The sequence below is a fragment of the Schistocerca americana genome, chromosome 4, assembly GCF_021461395.2.
Source record: "Schistocerca americana isolate TAMUIC-IGC-003095 chromosome 4, iqSchAmer2.1, whole genome shotgun sequence".
NCBI lineage: Eukaryota > Metazoa > Arthropoda > Insecta > Orthoptera > Acrididae > Schistocerca > Schistocerca americana.
Window position 1 is genome coordinate 790,110,867 of NC_060122.1, and position 13,395 is coordinate 790,124,261.

The following is a 13,395-nucleotide window of genomic DNA, read 5'->3' on the forward strand; positions in this document are numbered from 1 at the left end:
CTTAAACCTAACTAACCTAAGGACAGCACACAACACCCAGCCATCACGAGGCAGAGAAAATCCCAGACCCCGCCGGGAATCGAACCCGGGAACCCGGGCGTGGGAAGCGAGAACGCTACCGCACGACCACGAGCAGCGGTCAGGTAACCACTGCCGTTGGGGTAGTTAACCGTATTGTACGGTTAGATGCAGCCATAATTGGTACTGTATCTACGGTCCGAGTGTCAAATGCTGTTTGACTTTAATACGTACGAATAAATATGCGACCTGTGTAATAAAGAGTATGTTAGTCAGCTACCCACGTTTGGTACCGAGTGTTGATTTCTACTATCAGTGGTCGGTTGCTTCTTGTCACGTTTTACGATGGAGTAGTGAATTTTTTTTTTTTTTTTTAGTGTGTTTTGACATCGTGACTCTTCGTCGCCAACGCCGCAATATTATTAGGTTCCGGAGTCACTCCATATGATTTATGGAATTTAACATCGCTGTATTTTGGTCCAGATCAGCGATCAATCAGACGACGAAGCGTCGGCACCAGAGATATCGCAGCAGCCCTCTCAGGTAGGGAGTAGCTAAAAACGCATCTATGCGGTAACACGTCAGATGTTAACCGGCGTTTGTCATCACAAAATTCACCCAAATAAACATGTAAAGTGTGTCAAATGTATTCATGCCAGTTTTCGATTTATCTCTTTCATAATTCTCTAGCAGCAAATCAGCCGATTAAAATTACATGTGTACTGTAAATGACCAGTTAAATTCAAGGACTTCAAATAATTTTTCACGTAACGAAGTGTGAGGTCATAGAGGTTTTCATGGAAGTCACTAGTTTTACTACTTTATTACTCTGCAGATATTACAAAACTGAAGTATGAAGAACGGTCGTTGCAAATTTATTATGGGTAGGATGCGACCTCGCTTTATTGATACTGTGGAACACTGCCTGACATTTATTATCAAGCCAACACCTGCTCTCAAGTATCAGTATACAACTTGTCTACTTCTGTGAGTAACTTATATGTATTCATTTTGTTTGTGACATTTGTGTTTCGTGAACGCAACCTCGGCAAACGAGTTGACGAAGTGTTGAGAAATGACAGACATTTTTTTATTGTAGGCCCCTGTAGAATAGGATGCCTAGCTGGGCTACAGCTATATTAATATTTCTGCTGCGCGGGATTAGCCGAGCGGTCTAGGGCGCTGCAGTCATGGACTGTGCGGCTGGTCCCGACGGAGGTTCGAGTCCTCCCTCGGGCATGGGTGTGTGTGTTTGTCCTTAGGATAATTTAGGTTAAGTAGTGTGTAAGCTTAGGGACTGATGACCTTAGCAGTTAAGTCTCATAAGATTTCACACAATTAGTATATTAATATTTCTACTAACTGTCTTAACCGAATAGCAACAGCCACATGGACCCGTTAAATGAAATCAGAAGCGGTTAAGGCAGTATAAGTCCGAGGAACTACACATGAATCTAGTACAACAGAGTTTTTTCACTTGTCAATGAGACAGCGAGATGCACGAAACGGCCAGTGGGTACTGACACTTTTGTGTAGCTGTCTATGTGTCTTCTCGACATCAGTTTGATCAGCGGAGCATTCCTAACACGTCATGCAGAATGACCTTGTCTTCTGTCTCTCGTATCGTTACATACCTACATCCATATCTACGCTTGGTTAATCACCATTCGTGGTGTGTCAGAGGGTGCTTTTCATGCCACTATGACTCACCTCCCTCTCTTATTCCAGTCGCGAATGGAGTGTGGGTAGGTAGACTATGAGTAAACCCTCGCGCGAGTTCATATTTCTCTTATTTTGAGAGGTGTATGTTATAAGAAGTAATACATTGCCCGACTTTTTCACAGCATACCATCCCCGGGTTTTAACAGTAAATCTGTCAGTGACGTAAAACAGCTCTCGTTCAACGTCTGTCACTGGTTTTTTGTGACCATCTCTGAGGCCTGTCGCGCTTAATAAACGCACTCGCGACGAAGTGCGACACTCCTATATGCATCTTCTCCAGCGCCTCTACTGATGTTAATCTGTACACTCGCTTTCGAGGCTGAATTCTCTAACACACACAGAGATTCCGCATAGAAATTCAATAGGTACATGGGATTTTCACGTTGACAATTTGGTAACTGGAAGAGAAATATAGAAATAGAATTCCTGGTCATTCTGTAGTATACTTGAATCCTGAATTATAGCACTGCAGAAGTTTTTCGTTGAGTCTGTAGGACACGTAATACTTCGAAGACTATCCACTTTAAGCTCTCTGGACGTTTACTGGCGATGTACTCACAGAAACGTTATTCAAACAGCCCGAGCACCTGTCACTCTTATCCATACGACAGAGACGCAAAAGTGACACTTCTCTCAGAGATATAGAAAGAGAACGGCAAAATTACCAGCAGCGAGACATCGTCAATATGGCAGTGCTGAATTATCGTTTCACCCGTATTTTAGATTGTTTTCAATGGAGGGACTGGAAATTAACCATACGATCAGCACAGTATTTGTAAAGATATGTGTGTGTGTGTGTGTGTGTGTGTGTGTGTGTGTGTGTGTGTGTGTGTGTGAATTGACGGTGGGGAGGGAAGTGTGTCCAGGCATTAATAATTAACCACATCTGCATTAGCCAACGTAGGAAATGTGCAGTGTCTACAAACATTTGACTTCATTGTACCCGTCCCTCTTCCCTATATCGAAAAATTCTCTTGCTGGAACCCGAGACAATGACTCTTGGCTACAGTGAAACTTTGCTTTACAAAGCAAAGACCTGATCTGCAGTACTTCGTACTACCTGGAGTTCTCCGGAAAGTTGTATAAAACTTATTAATGCAACTGTGCTGTTACTGGGCACCACGTAATAAATAAATAAATAAATAAAAGGTTTTAACCTCGCGCCGACTGCGAGGCTACTGGCGCCAGAGCACAAAACAGTGTTGCACAAGTATTTGGAAGGAAATTCGCTATGTCGTTTTCGAAGGAACCATCGCTTTCTTTGCTCTCTTCAGTTTTAGGTTAAATGGAAAACTAAGTGCGAGTAGCCGGAAGATGGTTTGAACGCCTCCCTCCCGAATACTAGTACAGCGCCTTAAGAATTGGGCCATACCGCTGGTGAAAACCACGTGTATCTAAATCGGAACGCTGACGTGTTTAAAATGAAGTTTGACAGACAACTCAAAGGTGACTAGCGATGGGTATCTACGTTAGGCCATCTGCTGTCTTTGATTGAACTACTCGGTAAAACCACCACTAAGCCCTGGAACAGTTCACTAAACGCGCTGAAAGTCGTCTGTTGTTATACACCTTTCTCGTTATGCCTGCACGCGTCCATAAGTACTTATCTGTCTCAAAGGGCATTCGTCTGTAGAGTAGCATATCTTTTGATGTCAACTGCAAGGCATTTCTTAAACAAATCCTCTGAACTCCCCGTTGAGCCAGCTAACAGAAATACAGGGCAGGCAGAATGAATTAGCGCGGGCCACAAGGTCAGTTGGCAAAGTGACACAGAAATGGCTCTGAGCACTATGGGACTTAACATCTGAGGTCAACAGTCCCCTAGAACTTAGAACTATTTAAACCTGACTAACCTAAGGACATCACACACATCCGTAGCAGTCGTGCGGTTCCGAACTGTAGCGCCAAGAACCACTCGGCCACCGCGGCCGGAAAAGTAACACACTGTTGCTCCACTTGGTGCTTTTAGAACGCGTCGATCTGTTCAGAACAGGCGCCATGTCTTGTAATTAAAAAAGTGGGCACATGGAATCGACATCGTTGTGGATTGTTGGATGGTTGCTTCCTTGTGCTGCATTTGCGTAGTGCTGGTTTGTGGAATATTAAATTTATGTATACGAGATACTTTGCCGTCATTCTTTGTTGGAGTTCACAGTTCCATTGGATCTCTTGAGATTCAGTATGCAATTTCTGTTCAGTTATCAGGGCTTGCAAGTTGATAATTTCGTTGCTTTTCGACTCATTACAGGTTAATACGATATAGAGTGAGTTTCCTTGTCGTTTACATAAGTGATCATCCAAAGAAACGTGGTCCGTCGAAGGGCACTTCATCAGTCCGGAACCGCGCGACTGCTACGGTCGCAGGTTCGAATCCTGCCTGGGGCATGGATCTGTGTGATGTCCTTAGATTAGTTAGTTCTAAGTTCTAGGGGACTGATGACCTCAGATGTTAAGTCCCATAGTGCTCAGAGCCATTTCAACCATTTTGAAGAACACTTCATCGTGAAACATTAGATTTTGTATTATTTCTATAGAATGTATATTCAGTATTTATTTAATTTGCGATTCTTCGGAACTTATTTTTCACAGCTCTCATATATCTTAACGTTTGTTCAGTCAGAAACAATGTTCTCGAACGAACTACGTTTCGCTATCTTTATATTTCAAGAGACTTTCTAATTTTTAAATGAGATTTTCGGCTAGCCAGATAACTTCATGTTGAAGTGGAACTTCAAGGCACGTGGTTGCAGTGAGACATTTGCATCGCTCGAATTACATTTATGAGATGTAATTCTTACACACAGGTCGTGATTAGCTACTTGAGATCTGTTTCATTTTTGTGTTGGTTTAGTGTTTGGAATGGCTCTGAGCACTATGGGACTTAACTGCTGAGGTCATCAGTCCCCTAGATCGTAGAACTACTTAAATCTAACTAACCTAAGGACATCACACACATCCATGCCCGAGGCAGGATTCGAACCTGCGACCGTAGCGGTCGCGTGGTTCCAGACTGTAGCGCCTAGAACCGCTCGGCCACGGCGGCCGGCCTTGGTTTAGTGTGTCAATAGCCCCCCCCCCCCCCCTCACCCCGCCTCTTTAACTATTCTGTTGCCCTATGAGAAAGTTCCTCGTCGCTACGAAATATAATCCATAGCTTGTCTGATTGCGTTGTTCAGGTATCATATAAAAGGATATATTTCAGAGCATTGAAAACTGGGGTCATAGTCTCTTATGAATTCGCAGGTTTAAGTAAACAGTTTTGACAGGTTCTGCGCATGAAGTGTCCTAAATGGAGTTTCCAATGAGAGATGAGTCATAGGTAACTAGCGATAGGAATATGTGTTGGGCGGTCTGATTCCTTGGTCTGCTATGTCGGCCCCAGCCACGCTTAATATGGTGGAAATGTCAAGAGGTTGCAGCCTCGCTCCTGCTTCGGTTGCCGCCACAGAGGGCAGGTAATTGTTGCAGCGCCAGTGTGTCGACAGCGCCCATCGCTGATAGGCCGCACATCAAAGGCGCGATGTTTCGGCGGAGAGTCGTTAAGTCGGCTCACAGCACGCAGACGATGGCGCCATCCGGTGATTTGCGCCATTCAGCTCGCTCAGTGGGTCAGTGAGTGGCGGAGTCCACACAATGCTAATGACCACGGGCGGTTTCTCACCACAAATGAATAACCGTCATAGCTGTCCAGAAACGGGTCACAGAAGCGCCGATGTCATGGCAGTCGGAGAAAATCACCAGTGGCCCTGGACAGGAATCTCAGTGGGCTGACGCCCTTACGAAGCTCGGCAGTAACTGAGAAAGCGTCAGTGGCTTAAAAAGACTGTTCATCACAGAGATTATGTTACGTCTGCTGTAGAAAATATTAACTAAGCGCAAACAATGTTAGCAATAATGTAGTAAGTAATGCATTCAACTGTTCTTCTTAAAGAATCGTACCAGGAAAATCAGCAAACTTTGCTGTGCCCCTTTTCGGGTTTTTCACAACATTTACGAGGTGCGACAATAAAGTAATGAGACTGATGTGAAAAAAAATGTTGCTTACCATTTTAGTCAAGTTTATAGTTGCCACCTTCAAAGTAGTTCCCTGCCGATTGCACACATTTTTTCCAGCGTTTCTGCCATTCTTGGTAACATTTCTGGAGCTCGTCTTCTGTAATAGCCACCAAGACCCTCGTCACAGCTTTTTGGACATCTTGTGTTATTTGAAAATGGTGTCCGTTGACCGCCGTTTTGACTCTTGGAAATATTAAAAAGTCGCACGGAGCGATATCTGGTGAATAAGGTGGCTGTTGTAGTACTGAAATTTGTTTTGAGGTTAAAAATTGCTGGACTGACAGAGCAGTATGGGATGGCACATTATCTTGATACAGAATCCAATTATCAGCAATGTTGGCACGGACACGAAGAACTCTTTTACGAAGTCTTTCTAAAATTTCTTTCTAGTAATATTGGTTAACTGTTTGTCCAGGAGGCACCCACTCTTTATGAACAATTCCCTTGGAATCAAAGAAGCACACAAGCATGAATTTCACTTTTGACTTTGACATGCGAGGTTTTTTTTTTTTTTTTTTTTTTTTTTTTTTTTTTTTTTTTTTTTTTTTTTTTTTTTTTTTTTTGCCTGGGTGATCCCATTGAGCACCATTGCGAACTTTTGGCGTTTTGTCTCTGGATCGTACTGAAAAAACCAACTTTCATCCCCAGTGAAAACACGGCTCAACAATACTGGGTTGATATCCGTTTGCTCTAAAACATCGGCTGCCACATTTTTCCGTGTTTCTTGCTGTTGTGGTGTGAGATTTTTGGTGACCATTTTTCCACAAATCTTTCTCATACCAAGATCTTCAGTTATTATTACATGAACCGTTTCTCGATAGATGTTCAGTTCTTCTGCAATCATTTTCACGGATAATCTTCGATCAGATCGTACGAGTTCACGTAGCCTGGCCTAGCTGACATCCATCCGTGAGGTTGATGGTCGTCCACTGTGGTCTTCATCTTCAACATTCGTTCTGCCTTCACTAAACATTTTATATCAATGAAGAACTCGAGCTCTTGACATAACCTACTCTCCAAAAGCCTTCTGAAGCTTACCGTTAGTTGTCGTCACGTTTTCACCCAATTTAACGCAAAAAAGAAATGGCATACCGTTGCGCAATATTATGCGGTTCCATTTCCGTGACGAGAGACAAACACGTGTTAACTTACTACAGCACAACTTACGACAGAGCAGTTGCATCGATGTGCTGCTTGGATTAGAAGCAGCTTATAGACCAAGTACAAAGATATTGTGCCTACGCAAGCCTGCAGGGTTGCCACATCTTGCAAAGAGAATCAGTCTCATTGCTTTATTGCTGCATCTCGTATATGCGATTACGGCTGTAACTGCTTTTCATGAAGATGTGATGACTGCGCACGCAAGTCAACGAAGCTTACAGCGTATAAAATGTCATTACTGGATGAGCGTGCTTAAGCTTCATGAATAAGATAAATTCACTGCCAGAAATGCAAAGGTAATAAACATCGGTTCGGCCTTGAGTTAGACATTCACTTTGAAAGAGCTACGGAATCAGGATCAAACTATGTTATTACGTCTCCCTCACAGGTTTTTGTAACTTGCTCTTCATTCGCGTACTGCTTTCCGCAGAGGGCATCCTTCACTGCGTCAGACAGATGGAAGTCGGATGGTGCGAGATCCGGGCTTTAGGGAGGGTAATGAGGTTTCGTGAGGCCCTGTCGGATGCGCAGATTTGTGTGAGGCCTTGCGTTCTCATGGAGAAGGGAAGGTTCGTTGCATTTCTGTGGTGACCAACACACTGAAGGGGTTTCTTCAGATTTCTGAGGGTAGCACAAAACACTTCGAAGTCTATCGTTGCACGATGAGAAAGGACATCAAACAGAATAACCAGTTCAGAGTCCCAAAAGACCCCGGCATCACTTTACAAACTGAGTTCTTTGGAGAACAGGTGGTGTGGCGCCACTCCATGGACTGCCGTTCCGTTTCCGGTTCGAGGTGATGAACCCATGTTTCATCGCCTGTGACGATGTTCCAAAAAAAAAGATTGTTGCGATTAGCCTTGTAGAGGGGAGCAGTTCCGCACAGGTGGGCCTTGATAGTTGTTTAGGGTGTTCTGTTAAGCAGAGAGGAACCCAGTGGGGCACACAGCTGGGAGTACCCCGACTGGCGGACTGAGTGTCAGCACTACCAACTGCGACGTCCAGTTGAGATGCCAGGTGTTTGATTGTGATCCGTCAATCACCTCGAATGAGAGTGTCCGCACGTCCCAACACCGCAGGAGTCACGGCTGTGTGCGGCCGTCCGGCAGGATGGAGATCGGACAGGTATGCGTGACCAGACGCCTCGCGCAACGACTCACCGTGCCTTTGTTCGCTGCCAAGTCTCCGTGGACACTCTGCAAGAGTCTATCAATAACTGTGAGCCTCTGGTTTTCCGCCAAAGGAAATCAATGACAGGTCTCTGCTCGGAACGTAGCTCCGTTACAGGCGCCATTTTGAAGGCTACTTACAGCGCCGCCACCTGTGGGAATTTCATGAAACTATTGGGGCTGAAGCGACAATATTCCACAAAGTTCCTCAGCAAATTCCACATTTTTTCAACCGAAACTGGCTGGGAAAAAATTTGTTGTATTACTCATTGAACGCCTCCCGCATATTGCTACTATCAACAATTGATAAGCTATAAATTCTGAACACTTCCCTCTAATCATTTAAACAAGACATTATTTTTTTCTGTCGTGTAACTTTTCTGAAATAAGACAGTGGATCAAAGTCAAATGCATTCCGATACTAGTGCGCTGTGAGTTGTGAACGATGCAGGAATAAATGTCCTGAGCAACGCTCCCTCCACATCGCGAAAACAAAACAAGGAAGTCGAGAATGTACTGTGCCGTTGTACGTAGGTCACTAAAGGTGGACCGAGCGAGGTGGCGCAGTGGTTAGCACACTGGACTCGCATTAGGGAGGACGACGGTTCAATCCCGTCTCCAGCCATCCTGATTTAGGTTTTCCGTGATTTCCCTAAATCGTTTCAGGCAAATGCCGGGATGGTTCCTTTGAAAGGGCACGGCCGATTTCCTTCCCCATCCTTCCCTAACCCGAGCTTGCGCTGCGTCTCTAATGACCTCGTTGTCGACGGGAAGTTAAAAAAAACACTAACCTAACCTAACTAAAGGCGGACCGTAAAATCAGACTGGTCGAGGACTATGGAAGAAAACGGCAGTGGTCTGTTCAAAGTAAGCACCTAGTGATTCACCTGAACTGATTCAGGAAAGCCATCGAAATACTAAATCTAGATGACCAGACGATGATTTGTGTCTCACTACTCCCAAATGGAGTTCTAGTTGCCCCGTTATTGTGCCACCACGCTTCACTACTGTGTGATGTAGGAGATCGGCACAGGTGGCTCAAAACGGTTACAGTTCGGTTAACAAAGAAACTTTACAAACAACAGTGATTGTATTACCATCTGTAGGGAAGGTTATCGCTTTATGACACCAGCAACTTTACATCTCGCTCGCAGCTCGTTTATAAGGTGCACTGAGCTGTGCATTCAGGTAAATGGACTCTTGTTCGAGTACCACGCTGAAATGGAAATACATCTGAATATAGGTGAACACAGCCCATTATGGACAGCACGCTGAATCCACGCAAATAACTTTGTAGCTCCCCACCCAAAATTGATAAAAATTTGATTTGATTTGCAAACAGTAGGTTTGAACACATCAGTTACACGACAGAAAAAAATAATGTCTTGTTTAAATGATTAGAGGGAAGTGTTCTGAATTTGATACCCCCATCCCTAATGTGGACTACCTGGATCTGGGCCCTATATTCTCCTGTACTCTAGTAGGACGAAGTGTAAACAGTAGTTTAAGCTTCAACCGCTCTGGAGCGGGGTGCGCACTTCTGCGGCTTCACTTGTTACTTACCATTTCGCGGCTAGATGTTCTTCAAATGAAAGAGATGTTTACACTGTGCTAAATTTTTCCTTATTTCTCCTAGATATTGGCAGGTAAGCCTTTTAACATATATGAGTTCATGGGTTGAAATGTTTAAGACGAATGTTTACGATTAAACCGTTACATGTAGATGTTTGTTTAAAAATTCATTTGGTTATCAAGTTGTAGGCAGTAGTTACGAAAACTGGACCCCTTTGAACTGTTTAAACTGGACCTCTAACTTTTTCATTTCTGAACTCAGAGTATATTTTTAAATATTCTTATTCTCTCGGAATTCTATTGCAGATTTCAAGAGGATAATGGTGATGGCTGATCAAAAAACTGGAGGCCTTCTAAACCGACCAAAGCTATGGATGGAGTTCAGAAAAAAAAGATGGGTTGGAAGAAGGCCAGTAAACTGTTTAATGTTCCAAAACAACGCTTGATGGGGTTGCCCAATATTCGGTACGGTACATTACAGGAAGCAGCACAAACAAAATAGACAGACCCATAATTTTGGGTAAAGATCTTGAAGAAGAGCGAGTTTAGTATTGTCTTGCTATGCAAGCTTCTTCTTTGGCCTTACTTGAAATGACAGCCTTGGAAAGACGGAATTGCTAGGAAGAAGTGGGTTAGTCTTTCTCTTAAACATCACAATACCAAACTTACAGAAAGACAGCCTGCAGAAACATCCTATAGCCCAGCATCCTACATCAGAAAAATTGGGTAACGTTCTGGAAGATGTTATATTACAGCTACTTAGAAATTAGGTTATGTATTTTTCAATTTAATACCTTTTCCCTTTTTTGGTCAGTACTATTTTGCTAATTTTTGGAAGGGCTCCGATTATGGCAACTATTTTTCAAATTCAATACGCGTAAGGTCTTAGATAGTAACCGTTTCTTAGTACTAACTTTTAATATTTTCTAAGAGTAAAATGTAAATGGTGCTTAGCACTCTCAAGTAAATATTAAATGCTTTTAGAACATAATTTGCGTACTAAACAGAATGGAGGTCTGGCATCGGACACTGTCCACTGTAACTAATTGCTGTAACTCTAGAAATTAACTAATGAGTTGTATTCATAACTCCGCAGAAATAGTGGCGTTTCTTAAGTTTCACTTCTTAAATAAATATTCCATCCACTTATTATTTTGTATTGTAAAGAGAGAAACATATGCTCTAGAACACCTTGTATATGATCGATAGAATGTTAGGTGCTCGACGGAGTGTATAATAATACAAACGTACATTTAAGTTGACCTGCGGTTGAAGGACACCTTGTTTTGCTGGAGTGATTGCTGGCTTCAAGTTCCCCGATTTTCCTTCCTCAGTCTCCTCCAGAAGACTGGATTAGTACAGCCAACTTAGCTTACGATTAATTTTATGATTACTGCGACGCCTGTGAATGTTGTGCAATTGTTAGCGTACGATGATTCCATTGAAAAGAACGCTGATGATTTCCTACCCCATACCTTCTCGACCTGAGCTTATACTTCTTCTACAGGGGAAAAGCGAACCTCTCTGATAAAATTTCGGAGTGTTGTCAACAATATTATCTGACTATTTCGGTATTAAGAAACTCTGGCCTCCGATGGTTCGTTATAGAGTATCTAGATTTAGTTGGTTTTCTCACACCAACGTTTATCTTCGTATCTGTATTGCAACGGAACGATATGTGGCACAGTCAATGCAGAAGGTATGCGCTGCCTGTGTCTATTTTTTATTATAACGAACTTGTTGCATCATTTTACAGTACTTGCTGTTCACAAAACAATTGCCCACTTTACTCTGAGCCATGACGCTTGTATTCAGTATTGCTCGGTTCTGTTTCGGGTTTGCTTTTCGGGTAGAGTTAATTGTAAAATAATAATGATACACAAGAGTGTGGCTACGTTTAGTACATAAGAGCTGGGCGATGTGGATATCGTATGCACTGAATGCAGTGTTCTCGCAACGACGGCAACCACATCATAGTACGCTGTAATCTGTGTGAAGGTTCGTGTATTAATCTGCGTCTTTACGTTACACATGTTGGTGACTGCACATTATAGTTCTTTCCACTGTTACCATACTATTTTTATGGAAACCAAGGTAACAATTTTGGTGGCTCAATGGCCGAGCGCAAATCTTTCAAATTAACGCCACTTTGTCTAGTTCATGTCGGTAATCTACTCCAAATCTTCAATTTGGGAAAGGAGAGGAACACTTTAACGGTGAATCGAAACCATATGTTCTTCGTGGAGAATCTTCACATAGTTGAGAGGTAAAATTACATTAAAGGCAGAGTGAAAATTTCCGGCAACCTCTCAGGAAACACAGAATTTGAGTAGCAAACCAGATGAATAATAAATACATTATTACTCTGTAACGAAACATCGCACACCATGCGTCCCTCATACCAAAATACTCAGAAAATATCCCCGAACAACCTCAGAATTTTTTATAAGGGTTGAGAATCGCTCTTCAACACGTCCTCATCGTCGATGGGACGTTACGCTCGACCTTCTCTTCCTTCCTGAACACTCTGTGTAGAACGATAAGCTGACAGGAGAAGGGCCTGACATAGACTGGTTTTACTGTTTCAGCGTGACTCACCTGTTGAACAGCTCGATGTTGAAGAAGACGTACTCCCCGCTTCCCACCATGTTCAGCTCATCCGCAGCCAGCAGGATCTCCCGCACGGTGTTCGGGTTGCCGCATAGTACCACAACTGCAACAGATACAGACACACACATGGTGAGTACGTGGAATAGCGTAATACCTCAGGCACAAATATTAACACAACGTTACGCCAAAGGTATACATTGTGGTCAGGTTCGGAACTTCGTATGGAGGGTGATTCCGGTACATTAACTTCACCACTCCGTGTGACAAAAGTAGTAAAAAGGGAGTATTATGTTTTGCGGTGTACTATAAAAATTAGTAAAGCGTAACATTGACAACTGCTATACTGATTTTTCTTCTCTATCTTACGTGTATAGAAAAATATTACTAAAAGGATAGTTGCTACTCAGCTGATAGCAGAAATGCTGAGGCGCAGATAGGAGCAACAAAACGTCTGTCAAACAAAAGCTTTCAGCCAAACAGGCCTTCATTATAATTGGACAATACACACACACTCACACACACACATACACATACACACACACTTACGCAAAGTCAACACACACACACACACACACACACACACACATGACCACAGTGTCTGGTAGCCTAGCCCAGGGAGCCAGAGCCTGTGGCCATGTGTGTGTGAGTTGTGTGTGTGTGTGTGTGTGTGTGTGTGTGTGAGTGTGAGTGTATATTGTCCAATTCTGATGAAGACCTGTTTGGCCGAAAGCTATGTTTGACAGGCTGTTTGTTGTGCCTATCTGCGCCTCAGCATCTCAGCTATATGCTGCGTTGCAACTATCCTTTTCATAATATTGTCATTATTCCGTACTGGATTTTCTTTTGTTTGATTTTTCGTGTGTAGGAGTTATAGTGATAGTTGCTGGAACGGAATCATTCACCATGTAACATTTTTGTACTGTACCATCGATGCCTAGTAGTACATTCCAACAGCGCCCAATACTTTATTAATAATGCATGTGTCCAAGGACGAATGATCGGTATTCAGTGATATAACAGGGACGAACATTCGAAGCGGAAAAGGGTAGAAAACATGGCCTCTAATATGCGTACCTTCAGATATATG

At 43.1% G+C, this 13,395-nt stretch overlaps 1 protein-coding gene across 2 annotated transcripts in view; it reads right to left on the reverse strand.

Annotated features, from left to right (window-relative positions):
- The window catches only part of LOC124612952 (atrial natriuretic peptide receptor 1-like), a 1,199,832-nt gene that overhangs the window by 713,134 nt on the left and 473,303 nt on the right, over positions 1–13,395 (reverse strand). For both annotated transcript variants that reach the window (XM_047141468.1, XM_047141467.1), the window contains one exon: positions 12,297–12,411. In XM_047141468.1, the coding sequence (XP_046997424.1) occupies positions 12,297–12,346 (50 nt within the window). In that variant the 5' untranslated portion in view covers positions 12,347–12,411. The remainder of the gene's footprint in view (positions 1–12,296; positions 12,412–13,395) is intronic.